This window comes from Pogona vitticeps, chromosome 2 (assembly GCF_051106095.1).
Source record: "Pogona vitticeps strain Pit_001003342236 chromosome 2, PviZW2.1, whole genome shotgun sequence".
In the NCBI taxonomy this organism is placed as follows: domain Eukaryota; kingdom Metazoa; phylum Chordata; class Lepidosauria; order Squamata; family Agamidae; genus Pogona; species Pogona vitticeps.
Window position 1 is genome coordinate 154,097,876 of NC_135784.1, and position 18,589 is coordinate 154,116,464.

Below are 18,589 nucleotides of genomic sequence, written 5' to 3' on the forward strand. Positions count from 1 at the left end.
AAAATGTATGTGGAGAAGGATTTAGATTTTAGAAGGGTTTGAACTGAAGTTGCCCACCTGCCACGCTTCCATTGCGCTACCATACAGCATTTAGGTAGACGGAGATCAGGCATGTCCATCACCCTCTTATAGTGGGAGAATATAGCTAGAGTTGCGCTGGCTTTAATGGACACCATGCCTGTCTCTCTTCTAAGGAAAGCTGCTCAAGTCCCCTGGGGTGCTGCGAGGATGTGTCTCAGAAATGTGTTCTGTCCTACTTCAAGATGGTGTAGGTTGTTCTGATTCATACCTCAGATCCCAGTTCCATAAAGCATTTGAGAGATGACCCTCCTGGGAAAGATTTTTAAAGCTCGGGTTACTAGTTTACCACCTTTAGAATGGAAAAATTTGGCCAGAGCATCCTGTACCGATAGATTTCTGTACCAATATTTTTGTGCTCTGTATCTGGGATTTCCACCAATTTTTCTCACCAAAATGCACTCCTAGGTACTTGGAGGTCTGGACTTATTCTATTTTATTTTTGCCTATAGTCCAGCTGAATTTGGGGGAATGCTTTCCAAAAATCATCATTTTAGAGCTTATCCCACAGGTAATTTCAGGTGATTGTGTCAAATGCAGAGGAAAAGTCAATAAAAGCTGTGAAAACCCATTTAAATGGCCTGGTGGTATATTTACATACAAGATGATGTAGCACATAGGTTTGATCTACTGTTCTATGGCCCTTCCTAAAACCTGCTTGTTCCTGGTGAAGGATATTATTTTCCTCCATCCATTTGGCCAGCTTCTGAAAAAGAAGGCGGGCATAGAGCTTGGAACTGATATCCAGTAAGCTGATTGGGCGGTAGTTCTGGGGGATGGATTTATTACCTTTTTTATAAATTGGGAAAATTATGCTCTGCCTCCACCCCTTGGGGAAAATTCCTGTAGCATTAATGTGAGAGAAGAGCTGTGCTAGGACAGGGGCCTACCATTCCGGGTTGTTCTTATACACTTCTGGCAGGATCATATCCTCGCCAGGTGCTTTACCTGTTGCTAGAGCATCAATAAGTTTATATACTTCCTGTTCTGATACTGGGGGCCAATCGGGTATGAAATTTAGTAGGGTCTGGGGGGTTCTCACTTTTTGTGGCCCAATATCTGCATCACTATTGAAAATAGTTCAAAAGTGGTGGCACCAGGCATTTGCTGTGATGCAGACATTTGGTGCAGGATTGGGACCTATATCCACGGCTGAGACCTTACTCCAGAATGTTTGCTCTTTTCTTTCTACTTTATTATAATCAATTACACTTCATTACCATGACACCATGAACCAAAAGCAGAAGTCAGTAGCCTCTGTGCAAGGTGAAGCTGGGTGATTTGCATTATCTGCGTGGATGATGACAGCGTCTGTGTCACATGTGACTGACTCTTTTGCATTTCAAGAGTTAAAAGCAGCTGGGGGGCAGTATTAAGCCTCCCCAGCACTGCTTTCCTAATCAAAAACCGCTGGGAGAGGTCATCAGGAGGTTTGGGCTGAGGAGTCAGCAATATGCTGATGATACTCAGCTCTACCTCTCGTTTTCCACCAATCCAGGTGAGGCAGTTTCTGTGCTGAACTCGTGTCTGGACCTGATAATGGACTGGATGAGGGTTAATAAATTGAAACTCAATCCAGACAAGACGGAAGTGCTGTTAGTGGGTGCTTTGCCGGACAGGCTGGAGGGCCATTTCCCCGCCCTGAATGGGGTTACACTCCCCCTAAGGGACAGGGTCCGCAGCTTGGGGGTGCTCCTGGACCCCAGTCTAACACTGGAAGCCCAGGTGGACTCGGTGGCCAGGGGCGCCTTCCTTCAGCTGCGGAAATTATACCAGCTACGGCCCTACCTGGACGAGCGGAGTTTCATGACAGTCACACATGCACTGGTAACATCCCGCATAGATTACTGCAATGCGCTTTACGTGGGGCTGCCTTTGAAGACGGTCCGGCGATTGCAACTGGTCCAGAATCGAGCTGCGTGGCTGGTGAGTGGTACAGCTGCCACAGAACATATCAAGCCGATTCTGTATAAGTTACATTGGCTACCAGTTGCTGCCCGGGCCCAATTCAAAGTGCTTGTTTTGACATATAAAGCCCTAAACGGCTTGGGCCCTGGATACCTGAAGGACCGCCTCCTTCCATATGAACCTACCCGGCAGTTAAGATCTAGCCAGGGGGCCCTTTTGAAAGAGCCGTCCCTTAAGGAGGTAAGAGGGACGGCTTGTAGACAAAGGGCCTTTTCGGCAGCTGCCCCCAGACTATGGAATGCCCTCCCGACTGAGATTTGTCTGGCGCCGACGCTGATGACATTTCGGCGCCAGGTCAAAACCTTCCTGTTCCAGAAGGCTTTTAATTGAAGTTATATTAGCTGTGGGTCTGATGGCAATTTTAATTGTATTTTAATTGTATTTTAATTATTTTATCTTTTGCTGTATTGAATTTTAATTATTGTAAGCCGCCCAGAGACCTCTGGGTAGTTTGGGCGGCATATAAATTGAATAAATAAATAAATAAATAAATAAATAAAATAAAATGTTCTAATCTTTCTTGGAGAATTTTTTGCCCACAGAGCAAATTGTGTGCTCAGGACTTAGAGTGTATTTATGGTGGGTAAATGGATGGCAGGAGAAGAGGAGTTAATATTTCTCCCCAGTTGTGATTAGATTTCTCATCCCCCTTGAAACAAGCACTATTAAAATAGTAGTGACCCATTCCTATGACACTTAAATCAGCTACTTAAACAATATATTTACAGTACTTTTTTCATTATTTAAAATTTTCCATGATTTCTCATGCCAGGACTTCCCAGTAAGCCTTCCCATTGCTGGTGTTTCTTCTGTTCTTGCCAGGTGAATTCTGTGCAGGAAAGATGCCATTCTGCACAGAGACTGCTGTGCAGTTTAGGCGTTCTTATTCCCTGTGGGGAGGGCATACCAGGTAACCATTTTGAGTAACACATTAATAATGTGAAGGAATTAAGTAATTTCAGTTTTTAGCAGTGATAACATCTCCATTTTTAATGTCTAACATTATTTACATTTCCAAGCTGGCTGGACAGCTCAGTGAGTTAGATATCTAGCTGTGGAGCCAGAGGCTGGGAGTTTGATTCCACACTGAGGCCCCTGCAAGTGCAAGCAACCTGTGTGGCCTTGGGCAAGCTGCATAATCCCAGGATGCGCCCCAGAAGAAGGGTATGATAAATCACTTCTGAGTGCTATTTACTTAGGAAAAAAAGACCTAATCTCCCTCTATGAGACTGCCCTGGCATTAAACCTTCCCTGGGTGTGCTTGGTTGAGGACATAGAAGAGAAGGCCTTCTCTATTGCTGCTCCCAGACTCTGGAATTCCCTTCCACGGGAAGTAGGCTGGCCCCATCTTTGCTGTCCTTCAAGTAGGCAAAGACCTGCTCGGTTGCTTTTAAATATATTTTTAGTATTGATTTTTATTTACTGTTTTAATATGACACTAGTTTGATTCTTTTTAAATATTTGTATATGTGACGTTCCACCCAGTGTTCCCTGTTTGTTTTTCCCAAACACAGCTTCACTCTCTGGATACGTTTACTCTTTCTTCCGCTACCACCAATGGATCTCTCATCCACACTGCACCATATATGCATCAGATACGGGCTGCCAATGTAACTTGTTTATTTATCATTTGGTTTTTTTAAAATCACAGATGTTATTTTATTATTGTTTAGGATCACTCATTAAACTTCTTATACTTGATTACACGTTTGTTTATTCAGGTGTTGTATTTACTTATGAACATTCACCAACTCAATAATATTCTCTATCTGTTTAGCTTTACTGTTCCATTTATCTCATTCTCATTCTCTCTAACTATCCAACTTTCCAATTCTCTTTCCTCCACCCTCCAATTCTCCTCTCTAACTGCCCTCCTCTCTCTGTCTCTTTGACTCCACCCCTCCTGTCTTCTCATAGGCTCCTGCTCTTGAGCTTCAGCTATGATAGACAGGAGTGATGTGGGCATTCTGCCACAGTATACTTAGGGTTTTTTGGGGGGTTTTTTTAGCTTGTAAGTATTGTCCTTTTAATGATGTAAGTTGTCTTGGGCCCTTTTACAGAAAAATGCAGAGTAAAATATTTTAAATGAATAAATAAATTTAAATAAATAAAATCTTGCAAAGGGTTGCTGTAAGTCAGAATTGACTTGGTGGCATACAATTATTATTAACCTTCCAGTCAATGCCTTATTGGCGATACTGGATAAAGTTTTGGTTTTAGCTCTGATTTTCTTCACTCCTGTCATCCAAAAGTTGCAAAACATGATGCCAACAGATTTTACAGTGTGAATTATTGCTGTTTCTCTCTCCGTCTTCTCTTCCCTCCCCTTGCTCTGGAATGTAAACTGATATTAAAAACTAGTCTATTTGTCATTCTGACAGCTCCTGGCTGCTAGAATAGATTTAGTTATGAAATTTCTGGTCTCCTCTGAGACTGTCAAACCTCAGAAATGTTTATCCTAGATTGGTGTCTCAGAGATTTTTCGGTATGGAACTGGACCCAACTCACCCCGGTTTGCTGTATTCCTGTCCCATATTTTACAGCTCAAATCTGCACAAGACAGCAGAGGATATGACACACCACGCAATTGCATAAGAAGGACCAAGAACTAGAACAAGTAAAGATTAAAAGCAGAAGCGCAACGGTCATGGTCTCCTTCAAAGAAATGTGTGGCATTGTCAAAAAAAGAGAAGAAATTCTGAGCATGCTAAGATTCTTCCCTCTGTTCCCTGCCACCTGATAAAGAAACAGAAGCAGCTATGAAATGCAGAGTTGCCGGCAAAGCTCTCCCTGTTGTTTCACGGGATTCCTATGATTCTTAAGGCCTCCCAGTTTCTCCAGATGCTCACTGTGTATGCCTCCTCCTGCTTCCTACATTGTGACTTCCCCCTGCACTGAAGCAAGACTTGTTCCTAAGTCTGGTGCTACGTTCCTATTTGGCTGCCTAGAAACTTAGCCTCCCAAACCCCCAGTACTAAGTTAAGACAGTCTCCCAGAGTTATAGTTTGTTTCAAAAACACAGATATATAGATATTCTTCAGCTTTGTCACTTTACACTGACTTTCCCAAGGTATTAAAGTTTGCAAAGGGTGTTTTTTATTTTTGTTCTGGTCAAGCAACCAAACCAAACCCACATCAAGTTTTGGTGAACCATGATGCAAAAAAGCATAACGAATATACTCTGGTTATCAGTACGATTGCCCCATTCAGCTGAGAAGCTGGAATCTTCGTACAAGCTATATATGTTAAACCCTAAGTACAACCCTGAGCCTATGGTTATCTCTCAATACGTTAGAATTCTAAAATAATTCCTCAGAACATACTCAGTGAAAGTTTTTTCTTTTTTTAAAAAAAATCCTGGGACAAGAAGATTAATTGGGATAGAGAATACTGACGTTTGCAAGTGAAACCAGTGTGTGCATAGCTGCTGACATAATTTAAATTCATCACTATTTTCTGTAGACAGACAATTATCCAGTAGCAATAGCTGGGAAACAAAAGTAATAACAACTGAAAAAGCAATTTGTGCACTGAAACGATACACTTGTTGATGTATCCAGAGCAAGTACGCTTCTCTTCAGATGATACAAAACCAATCACAAGAGGAATATGAAAATCCATGAACTGGAAAAATGGGTGTTCCCTTTTATTACCCTAAAAATTTCTATGCTGATCCTTCAGTCACCAAGACAATCTTGGGATGTGGTATGGAAAACTATCAAAACAATACAACTGTAAAAAATTAAATAAAACCATAAAAAACACTACAGACCACGAAAAATAAATTTAGATTATGAATTTAATTATTTTTAAAATGTTAGACTCCCCCCCCCCCCAAAAAAAAGTAAGAGCAAACAGGGCATTTCACTTTGGGGCCAGAAACTATGAATAGACTGAGGCTATGGTTATACTGGGAATGTGGTCATAAGAGCACCATTTTAGCATTATTTAAATCAATTTAAAAGTTGCCGGACACACGATACATGTGTAAAATCAATTTATTTGGCTGTGAAAGTGATTATTTTTCCACTGAGTTGGCAGGGACATTTAAAAATAATTTGATGCCTAAATTGCTTCAATCCAATTTGTTTTGAGTTTGTGAATATTCCTGTCAGTTTAATAAGTGCCTCAAGAGACGGGCAAGGAGTCTGTAGCTGCGATCCTGGGCATTAGGGGGAAGCCACATCCTGGAAGTGCAATTCAGGTGTGGGGGGAAGGATCTGAAAGCCTCTCCTCATATGAAATGGGAAATCCCTCCCCCAGCAATTACAGTACCTGGATGCCATAAACTGTTCGTGATTATATCCATCTAGTCTAATAGTAATGAACTCTTAATTGACCATTTAAAGATGCAAGGAACCCCTGCATCTCCCTCAGCAAAGCCATACTTAGTATCTTCCAAGGCATTCCTCAGAAAGCCGTGATGTAGATTCCTTTAAATGACCCCAATTTTTGTCCTATTTGGCGTGCTTAAATTGTATCGCTTGTTTTGCTGGCTACTTTATTTATTGTATTTTTTTTTCAAGGAGGATATGGATAGTCTGACGTTCTTATTTCCTTTGGGAAAGCATTGTGAAGTCAGAACACGACCACAGAGAAAGTATTCACCTTTGTTGACGCATAGCGTATTTTTCCCAGGGATGGTAAAGTGGGAAGGGTCTGTACTGATGATCTCAGTGCACAAACCAGATAGTATGAGAGGAAGCATTCCTTCAGATTTTTGGGACCCCATTTTCATGCCCTATTCAAATAAACAAGGAGCCAAATTCTTTTAAATGTGATATGAAATGATTCCATCTTATCAGAACTAGTCAGAATCCAGACAACTAGATGGCAGAACCAGCTGAAGCATCTGAACTGCTTTCAAGAGCAGTCCCATGCATAATATGTCACAGCAACCCAACAATGAAGCTCACTAAAGCTAAACTTTCCACTTCCACTATTTTCAGCTGTAGCCAGAACTTGGCTGCAGCTGAAAATCCAGCCCTTGAAGGTTGGGGATTCAAGTTAATCCCTCTTCTCCTCCCATCTTTTTTAGAAATCTGCTGTGCTTATTCCATTGTTACATAGAACATTTTGTGTAGGACAATGAGGAAGCTTATTTCATGGGTGAGATGAATAATAATACAATTCAATTCAACAGCCTGGAAATTGCCTGTTAGCTTAGTGTCACTCCACTAAACCCTTATCTCAAGCCTTGTTTGACTTGTGGCAAATGTTTGCTATGGCTGTCTTACATCTTTCTGGTCCAATACATTTTTTTTCTTTCTGACTGAACTGCATTGTCTTATTTATGACAATGCTGAAGATCATTCCACTTGTTGATTTTCAGTATGCAATGCTTTTTACGTGTCATATCTTGATATTGCAAGACAGAGACCTTACAATATCTAATTCTTCAGATAAATTACAAGATAAGCTCAAATGGAAGAGTTTTTTTTGAGGAAATGTCTAGGTTTTCCCTTATTCTCCTAGAAAGTGAAAGCTGCTTTGCAAGATCTTCTGCACAAACAAACAAACAAAACACACACACACAAAAAGACAAATTAACAGTTGCCATTCCTTTTAGCTCCACCAACACTCCAGAATGGCACCACATCCAGGCAACGGGAGAAGATGCAAAACTGAGTCTAGGTTTCTCATACAGCTGCAATGCCGCCGCCCCATCTCCAAAAGCCCTCCGTCAAACTTGATAGTATGTGTTGCAGACAATTTTAGCTTATTTTCACTAGCTTCCTATGAACGCCAGGTCCCAAATCAAAGTGTTGTTAATTGCTCTAAAGCTCAGTCTGGTTCTACAATGGCTGATGAATCAACTTACACTGCATTGCATGTGGAATTTCATTTCTCATGTATGACTCCCTTATTTTGGGGGACGTAAATCCTGACTTGTTTTTTTTACTTGTAGGGCAGCTGAGCACAGGAGGTTAACGTCCCTCCTTCGCTGTCTGGCATTCTCCCTGCTGCTATGGCTGCCATCACTGTTGCAGAGCCTTGAGACCTTTAGCAATCCCAGGAGAAAGCTCCTTCCCTCCACAAAAAGTACTGGTAGGTAGCACCAGATGTAACTGTTATTTACAGCTGGAGCTTTTCCTCACATTGTAGTTCCTAGTGGTAAAAACCTCCAAGGGGCTTTTATTTTATTTTAGCATTTGTCCAGTCCCACCTGCATTCCTGACCTATCCTTTGTTTGCATTAGGCTGCCAAATTTTCCTTCCAAAATGGAAATTCAGTCATATTTTCCCTATATATTTCATAAAATATATGCATCAATTTACACTCCCTTCTTAACAAATACCATTTTTGTACACATTTCCTGATTGACTGCCATGTTCCCTTTGTAAAAAGGTGTGCATGATTGCAACTGCATTTCATTCTCCTTAAACACATTTCACAAATACATGAATTTTTGAGGCAAACAGCATCCATTTGATGAAATGTTTGTCTCTGGACAGTTATGGAATGTATTCAGTGTTCTCAGGATTTTGCAGGAAGAATGATTGACAAAGCATGGAATGTCTGGCTGAGAGTGTCTATTTGCATATTGATGGGGATTTGATGAAGGGATGGGTAGGGGATGTGCTGTCTGAAATGCTGGGATGTGAGTTGAGAGAATCAGATAGGAACTGAGTCTGAGCAAGAGTGCAGCCCTATTCCTGTGTTATTTTTTTTAGCTCCATAGAGGGCTAAATGGGGGTGGGAGTGGGGATGTGGGAATGCATGTAAACTCTATCTGTACATCCCCATCCCACTCAGAAGTCAGCAAAAGAGCTGGCAAAAATGCCAAGCTAGATATACAATGCTTATATGTTGTATATAAATTTGACTGCAACACTCCGGTTTCGGCTCACCTCCACTGGTAGCCTGTTGCATCCTAGATTAGGTTCAAGGTTCTGACATGCACACACAAAGTCCTCCACAGTTTGGTCCACAATACTTGTCAGAGCATCTTTCCTTAATGTCATCTGCACAACCCACAAGATCATCCCAGTCAAGGATCCTCTGGGTGGCCATTCTACAAGAGATAGGGCCTTCTTCGTGGTGGCTCCAACTTTATAGAACCAGCTTCCATCTAGCCCTCTCCCTGTTGACATTTAGGAAGCAATTAAAGACACTGATTTGCAGGGAGGCTTTTCACACTGACCCTAGCTGATCACCTTTGCCCCCCTTCTTTCCCCTCCCTTTTCCTCGGTCCGCTTGTCACATTCCCGGGGGTTACAACAGCAGAGTCTGATAAGCCAGTCCTATGTCAGGACTTCGGGGAATGCAGAGCCAATATCCAAATACCAAAGCCAACTCACACAACATAGTCCAGGGTCAGAGTCCAAAGCCAAAACGCACAACGTAGTCCAGGGTCAGAGTCCAAAGCCAAAACGCACAACGTAGTCCAGGGTCAGAGTCCAAAGCCAAGGGTCCAGAAAACAAGGTTCAAGGTTATCAGGAGTGTGGATGTAAGCCAGAGGCTTAACTTGTTGCTTCCACAGATTTTCAGCCATCTGAGAGCTGTTTATATAATAAAACAGCCCCTTGAACTGCTGGAAGCCTTTTCATCCTGTCAGTACTCAGGGCTAGTTGATTGGATGTTTCTGTGGGCAGCCTTCAAGCGATCCTCTGACCTTTTTGTCATAAGTCATAAGTCTTCCCCTCAGCCTGGCCCTCAGCCTGTCCACTGGGAGAGGAGAATCTGGAGGCGATTCAGGTGTTTGTATTTCTAATTGCTCAGCATTCTCCTCCCTTCAGGTTCCGGATCTTCGGTTGCACTCATGACACCGCTCTGCATTTATATGATTAGTTGGTGCCCTCTGTTTTTAGGGTTATTGTTGTTGCTTTTAATATTTTGATCTTTATTTTTGTTTTCCTTAATATGTACTGTAACTGCCCAAAGTAGTGCCTCGATAATAATGGAATGGAATACAAACAAACAAACAAATAATCCTATGATTGAGGAATGTTATTAGCCTATTCAACTGAAAGTGTTTACAGGCTCCTTTGCAGATATTAATGGCAAGGTTTTGCTGACCTGAATGAGATAGGGATGCAGGGGACAAGGCTAATTGCATGTTGCCACTTCGACCACCCCTCTAGCATAATGCTAGAATGGGGCTTGTTTCAATCAGAGTTTCCCCATCAAAAGAGCTCTGTATATGCATCCAATAGTATATGCTTACAGACTACTTTGCAGACTGTGTTGAACACATAAAAATTTTGCTGACTTCTGGGATATGTGTATTGGGAGCAGGGCTTGTGTGCCTCAACATCACCCATTTAGCCCTTGATAATTCCAGGCATAATGCCTGAATTCAAGGGAAAAGATGAAAATTAAGAGAGAGAGAGAGAGATACTGTGTATGCATGAGAGACAAGTATATTTACAAGCTTAATATCTGGAGCTGTAATTCAGTATAGTGGATTTCTACACAGAATATATGAGGACAAGATGTAGGAGAGTTCAGAAGTTTATAGTGTACAAGGAATTCATTATATAACTCATTACTTCTCAGCAGCCAGGTTGGCACTATCATTATTGCTGTTGCAATTATGCAAGTAATTTGCTGCACTGCGTGCTGCTAATATATTGTGTTGTAGAACAGGCCAGAAAAATATATAGACATACTCTCTGCTTTCCTCTACTGGCCAATTCTAACACTTGCTTCAAAAACAAAAAAAATTACAAAATACAAGATCAAGACTACTTCCTTTGCTACTTAGGACTGATAGGAGAACAGCATAGTATCTAAAAAAATCTTATCAAAATGCTTCTCTCAAAGCCTTTAAAATGCCCTGAGAAAGTATCTATGTGTGACTAACTGCATATAACATTTTATTACTAGTAGTTACATTATTCATTCCTATAACATGACTAATAACAGAAATCCATTCCTTGGAATTAGTTACTATCAAGTTCTGGGAGGTAGCATGGTAACATGGAATTGAAAAGACCATTGAAGTTTACATCATCGCTGTTGGTGATATCATAGGTAGAATGGACGGCTAAATCAGTATGGCAAACACTACTTTATCATCCAGCAGACATTCCCCTTGCAGAAGGATGGATGGTTAAAGCACTTGTGAATAATAGTTACGTTAAGCATGAATCTACCATTTGCATCTTTATTTGTTAAACTTTTAGATGTTTGTAAAAAGTGTATTAACTTTCCAAAACACTATACATCAAAGGTTCAGATTATTAAGCTCTTTGAAAATCAATCACAAATCAGTTTTCAGGTGACACTGATGTCTTATTGCTATTCATTCCTCCTGGACCATTTCTAGCAGTTCATTTTATATTCCTGCAGTGCTGAAATATGGCTTGTGCCAATATCTCCCCTTTTAGTAATCACCAAAGCTAAGCTTGGCAAGTTGTCATAAATTACACACTCAAAGAAAAATAAAAGCAGTGCTACTCTGAATTGATTGAACAGCATGGAATCAAAACTAGCTGTCAGAGAATCTATTTGACTGATCTCTCCTTCTATCACTATCTCTACTTCTAAGTCAAAGACTTCTAGTATTGCAATTATTTTGTGCCAACATATGCTGGATGAACCAATTATTTATAAAAGCATTATTTTAAATGACTGTGCAACTGCATTTTTTGAATGTGCACTTTCAAAAGAAAGCTATAAAAGACACAATTGAATAATTTTCATTTACCCACACAGCATTATGGAGTTTAAATAATAGCCTGTGGCTAGTGCAAACTGATTTATTCAGGCCTAGAACATTAGCATCAAGTGGAATGACTCTTTGTGATCTTAAAAAAAAACCCAAACCAAACCCCAGAGATGGCGCTATAGTCAAACCACAGGTGCCTTCCACGTGATGTGAAGCCAAAGACTGGATTATTTATTATGCTAAGGAAGGCTCATAGCAATGTTTGAGAGGGAATCTACAGCCATTTCTGTTTCTTGAAGCTCATACATAAAAATATTGTACTCTCAAAATAGTTATCTGGTCCCACAAATGGGGAGCACTGGTCATCTTCCCAGGTGTACTGAAAAATTACTCTGTTTAGAATGGGTAGCAGGACAAGTAAAATACATTCTGTATTACCGAGGATTTCAAAAGAATTAATTAATTAATTAATTAATTAATATCCCACCCATCTGGTCTAGTCGACCACTCTGGGCGGCTTCCAATAAGGTGTATATGATAAAACATAAGAATTTTACAAACAAAACTTTTACAAAATTTTACAAAAGAAACGGTTGAGAATGGAGACACTATGCATATATTGCACAAGTAAGATGCATATATATGCATACACTATGTTCTATACAAGAATAACTAATGGGAACAACAATTTGTATGGAACAGTGACATGTGAGACCATATTGGCCAAATATCAAATTTCAGCTTGCACAAGCTGTCAATGAAGACAAAAAAAATAAAACATCAACAACAAAACTGACACGTAGTGTGGATGATCTTTATAAACTGTGTATATTTCCAGAATCCTCTGCCTTGGACTGAGATATGGGGCAAGTGAGGATTTCTCAACAGATGAGTTGATGGGCAAATAATCCTTTCAAGGTAGAAAGCTTACAGCCACTGCTTTAGAAAGGCACATTTTATATTCCTTTTAAAATAAAAGGAATGTAATTATTTTAGATGGTTGAACTCCTTTCTGATCAATTCATAATTGGCTAAGAATTTAGCTTTCTTGGAAAGAGTTCAGAGAGAGATTTTCTATGCCCAAGTTCTATTCCGACCCATTATGATGTGGCACATTTTGGCCTTTATATGTAGGTGGTCTACATGAATATCAGTGGGGTGATACATGTATAGCTCTCAGGAAATGTAATTCTCAGCAACACCTGTGGCTGAAAGACACTGGGAAATAACATAACCTTTACTCAAACATCCAAGAGGACAGGATTTTAGATCTCACAGGAGGAAAGAGAGAATATAGAATGTCAGCAAGAAACAACCAGAAATACTGACTTCAGCCAGGAATCTACCTTAACCATTCCCCCAATACTGCTTCTTTGGATAATGTGGTCACATTGTGCATATCAGTTTGCCTTATTCTTTAATAGAGAGTTAAAGGACTAATATTAAATAACTATATGTTAATTACTTTGGTAGTCTGCATAATTTCACAACAGATTAGGGGCCCATTGAGAGTAAAGGATTTAATGACCATTTATGAATGTAGATACAAAGCTCTGGCTTTGGATGCTTGATCTATGGACTGAGGGTCAGACCTGCTACAAAGGAGAAACTGGGCCCGATTCATAATACATCAGAGCATAAGGACAAAGACATCAGAGCTGGACAAACTCATGCAATCTGAACCAGGTAATTATAGTTATAAGCTTCAGCAACATCACTATTTTTAAGGTTCAGCAACGCAGAAAAATAAATAGAAAAGCTCTGTTAGCAGTCACACTTATAGTGCACTCCATAATGCCAAGGACTGAAAGAAAAATGAGTATATTCTGATCGAAAAAAATATCGAAGACTAACAGTGCATAAAATTGCAGGTGAAGTGGACTCAGTATCACTATATGCCATAATTCTTTTGTTCCAAAGCTCTACTTGAAGTAGGTGATTTTTAATGATGATATAAATTCAATTTTGCAAAGGGATAGAAATTTGTGAAATAGTTGCTAGATCACTAAACCTTATACAGGCCCAGGATGTACTTCTTTTCTAAGGAACATAGATTAGAGCCTAATTTTATGGACTCTGCTAGGTTCCTCTTCCTTCAAAATGGAAGATTTAAGTATGATATATGGGGATAGACTTTTATTCCTTCTTATTGTGATCTGTCCTCACTTTCATAGAAGTAAGTTCTATGAAACAGTAGATTGGAGAGAAACCTTTTAATTTGAATACAGTATGTCCAACCAACACACCTTTCTGGTCTACTGTGGGACAAATGTGAAATTGTGCTGTGTGCATCAAATAAACAGTGCTATAGCAGACAGGGGAGAGGCAGGGCAGAATGGATGCCTTGTATGCAAATGGATCCAGGTTTAATATTGTAGGTAAGGCTGGGAAAGAATCCTACCTGCAAACATGGGGATTCACCTTATATTGAGCTAGAGGGATCAAAGAACTGACATGTTATATGGCTGCTTTCAAAGGACCACATGTAATGCCATACTTAGCCGATCACTGGAAGAAAACAGGGCAGTGTTTCAGATACGCAATTTTCTTCTGGTGCCCAATGTTTTCATACTGCTGTCTCTTGACCAGTCAAACTAAGCTGATTCCTAATGATTCCTAATGACCAACCATTCCTAATGATCATTGATTCCTAATGACCAACCACAGAACAAGGTAAGGTAATTTGAAAGGTACAGAGGGGAAAAAGTTGTAGGATTACAATCAGACAACTTTTAGAACTTAAAAGTTCTTACCATAAACTCACTGTAACATCTAGTTCACTCTTAGAATCAAGACAAAAGAAAATGCAGCACTGTGTGCCTGGCACATTTAATGGCTATGGGGAAATGCCTAGCACTGCAAAGTGCACACAAAGTAGTTGTAAAGTTTACAATGTTTTTTTAGGAAATCACTGGGTCTTCTTTGGCAGACCAGCCTGATAATTTTTCCTCCATGTCATGTTTTACTTACCCTTACCTTTATCTTTAAAAAACCCTCAAAACTATTTTATAAATTAAAGTCACTCTGGGAATACAGGGGCCCATTATGTTTATTGTATGGTTGGCAAGGGCTCTGCATTTGTAGCTTAATAAATTCTTCTTTTGCTCCTGTGTCAGTACTTGTGTGCTAAAAGCACAAAGGAAAAAAACAAAAAAAGTGGTATTAGTTTTCATTTGTTTGTGAAGAGCAAGACAGTGTTCCGGGTAAATTAATCAAAATCTGAACTTTCTATTAGAAAAAAGAATTTATTGGCAAACAGGCCACTTGTTTGTCTATATGAATACATAAAATCAGAAAAACAAAGAAGGGATTATTATGAGAGAATGGCACCATGTGGATCTGCTTCAATATCTGCATTCCTTCGGGGAAAATTCATCTGCATGTAAACTCATTAAGCATCTCAAGCTGATATTTCAGATCTTGGAATCCAATTAGGTGTGCTAGCAACACCATACCATCTTGTGGAGCTGGATTGCCTCTTTATAATAAGAAGATATTGTAGAGTAGACAAGGAAGCAACAGTCCCAAATATCACTTCAAATTCTTCCACATTGAAAGCACAGGAAAGGTGAGTACACCTGTGTTTCTGTGCTACCTTGTTTGTTCCTGTGATTATGCATTATGACAGGTGAGGGGAATATGTGGGATTCCAAATTCCATTCATTCCAGACAACACAGCCAGAGGCTTAGGAATTACAGAGTTGGAATTCACTATAGCTCAGAGAGACAAAGGTTTTCCCTCCTTTTATTAAGCCTTTTTCTATTCATGTGCAACATCTATGGAAGTGTTTTGCTCAGTCAATACTCTTTGGGCCACCCTCTCTCCAGTTTTGCATGGGGTTACTATTTTTGAACAAAGTCTCCTTGTTCTGTTCTGGCGTTTTATCCACAACAGGCCTCAACCACTTTTGAGTGAAGTACAATGAAAACTACCCGACTACCCATGAATGACTGCCATAATCTTTTGTATTTGGTTTCATGCCTAAGGTTGTAAAAATGTGGTGGAGTGGGAAAGTAGCAGCTAATGAAAGGTTCAATCTGGATTTGGCTCTCAAATCATTTGGCTCTCAGTCAGGTTTGTCCACCATATTTCAAGCAGCCCAGCATCCGCAACTTTTTTACTTGCTACAAACATGACAAAAAATCCCACCTGCCTCCATCATATCAATAGGCATTAGCTCTAGTTTTGTATTTCTGCTTGCCTCCTGTTATCTAGGAAGACTGAGGTGGTGCACAGCTCTCCCAGGGCTAACATGGTCATAAATAGAATCGTTAGTAACCTCTACCATGGTGGTTCTAAAACTTGGGTCACAAGATGTTCTTGGACTGCAACTCCCAGAAATCCTAGCAGCACAATAATTGGCGAAGACTCGTGGGAATTGTAGTCCAAGAATATCTGGGGACTCCAGTTTGAGAACCATGGTGTCTAGCAGATCTGGCTGATTGAGATTCACCAAGATGCTTACATCAGATACATTTTAAAAAATGAATTTCCTTCTCAAGTAAATGTGCAGAACTAAACTGCATGCAAAATATGATCATTCTTGCTATAGGTTTCAAAATAATCAATGGGAGTTTGAAGAACTGCTATCTTTGCTGGCTATAATGCCGCTGCAGACTTACCTCTGGTTATCCATTGTTATTTTTTACAGAACATCTTTTTCCATCTTCAGATTTAGCAGCAAAACTCTAAATGAGCAGGTGGGAAGTTGTCATTTACGAGCAGCCAATATGGAGACCTCAACAGCTGCACTAGTGAATGGCATAAGCAACACATGCACACTGATGTAGATTTATCACCATCATTATCGCCACCACTGTCACAGCCACCACCATCATTATTCTACTTTATATAGCAGATATGCTACTTTATATAGCAGGCATAGCTGCCAAGGGGTATTGTGGATCATATCTCCTTACTCATAAATGAAAAATTCACTTCTATCCACCTAGTTATGAATGAGAACATGGTCCATTGATCTGGAGAAATCAAATGATATTGTTCATTGTGCTGAATGCAGAACATCTTATTTGTCACACAAATAATGGACACTGGTGTATCTTACCCACAAAATTCATACAGTGGTGAGAGGGGCTTTACCTAATGAATTAACAGTAACAGCCTATGATGTTAAAACTCCATGGAGCATCCAAGCAAGTAAGTCTACTGTAGGGAGAAATTGGAGGGAACATATATATGACCTCATAGAGGAAAACTTAGGCTTGACTTAACTTCCTTATGAAGACAAGGATTTTTGATAAGGCTTAAATCACTGCTTGCTTTATGAAGACCTCTATACACTTAAGCATAATCTTCTTTTGTCAAGAACATAGCATGAGACATATCATGGCAGGCGATTAATAAGTCATGTACAGCAGTACATATATTGTCTTGCTAACAAAATGGATAAAATATACATCGCTTATAAAACTAAGAACCAGAGGTCTCAACTAATTTTGAGGGCATTATCATATATATGGGGGGGGGGAAGGTGATGTTTAATACCTGTTGCCATTATTTCAACAACTAAAACGATGCTCAGAATCTTACCTTTCTGCCTCCAGTGTTTATGCGAAGAGGGGTGAGGAAGGGGTCGAATATCATATGACTAGTTTCTATATTGACCGGTGACTGCCGTTTTCCAACAGAGCAAAGATTCCAGGCTGAATTCACCAAGCCCCAAAAGGAAGGAACTATAAGAACAAAAATGAAAGAAGGCACAAGTAATTTAACAAGAATTTTTAAAAGAGAGAGTTAAGGTAGATGCAAGTAGAACTGGTACTGCATGCCAGACACACACTGAAATACTCAGCAAGGAAAGTGGAAGGGAGGACAAACAGAGAATCTGTTTTAAATGGGGAGTAATGTATCGACTCCACTGTTTGCTTGAACGAATGTTACAAGAATGCCCTTCTCTTGCTTTTTCTAGAGCTTCTCTAATGATCAATGAAAATGGTAGTTCAGAAAACAAAACAAGATCTCTGAGATGATTCCATGCAATTTTATGTAATATGATTTTTCTAAAGGTGAAGGTACTGTTACGTACTACCACTGCTTTTAAGAAATGTGCAACCAATATATAAATAAGACACACGCACACACCCCAAAAATACTTAATGTTGTTCTCTAGTTATAGAGAAAGGCAAGTTCTCTAGGTATGGAGAAAGGGATGTGCCTGAGTTCATGATGGGTTTTGTGCAGGAGTCCATGACTGAGTCACCATGCATTCTGAAAAAACCCTCTGAATGACAGTACAGTGGACCCTCTACTTACGGAATTAATCCATATTGGAATGGTGGCTGCAGGTCGAAAAGTCTATAGGTCGAGACTCCATTGACCTACAATGCATGGTTTTTTTCTAGTCTGTAGGTCGATTCTCTGGCTGCAAGTCGAACCTAAATTTTGCGGCCAGAGAAGTCTGTAACTCGAAAAGTCTGAAAGTCGAGCCATCTGTAAGTCGAGGGTCCACTGTAGCTAGTGCAATTGGTTCTGATAAGTAACAACAGGCATTGTGGAAAGAGACCCACTTCAGGACAGCCATTCAGTGTTAGCAATGGGGGGGGGGCTGGAATACTGATAAATATGCTTGTCATTATTGTCACTTCATCTGGGAGGACAGTATCATACATTTTGACTGAACCATTCCAATTAGCTCACAACATGCCAGAACCATGTATCAGAAACATAAACAGTCAGTTCTAGTTGAAAAGGAAAAGGCATGTCTTGTCTTTCCAACAGGGAGCTTGTTGTTAGATAATCCAGTGGGTGATGGCAGAAGAGTCCACCTCAACAGAAGCAGGTGTCTAGTGCTGCCTTTGCCCACAACATCCACTCAGATGGATTTCCCAATCATGACGATTTGTGTAAGGGCCAATCCAGCTTTAATAATAAATGTGGGTTTATTTTTGACAAACTGCTTCTATGGGGC

At 40.0% G+C, this 18,589-nt stretch overlaps 1 protein-coding gene across 3 annotated transcripts in view; it reads right to left on the bottom strand.

Annotated features, from left to right (window-relative positions):
- Positions 1–18,589, bottom strand: part of CA10 (carbonic anhydrase 10) — a 415,389-nt gene that overhangs the window by 198,368 nt on the left and 198,432 nt on the right. For 2 of the 3 annotated variants that reach the window (XM_020784041.3, XM_078384417.1), the window contains exon 4: positions 17,212–17,354. The exons of the other annotated variant lie outside the window; for it this stretch is intronic. In XM_020784041.3, the coding sequence (XP_020639700.1) occupies positions 17,212–17,354 (143 nt within the window). The remainder of the gene's footprint in view (positions 1–17,211; positions 17,355–18,589) is intronic. 3 annotated transcript variants of the gene reach the window in all.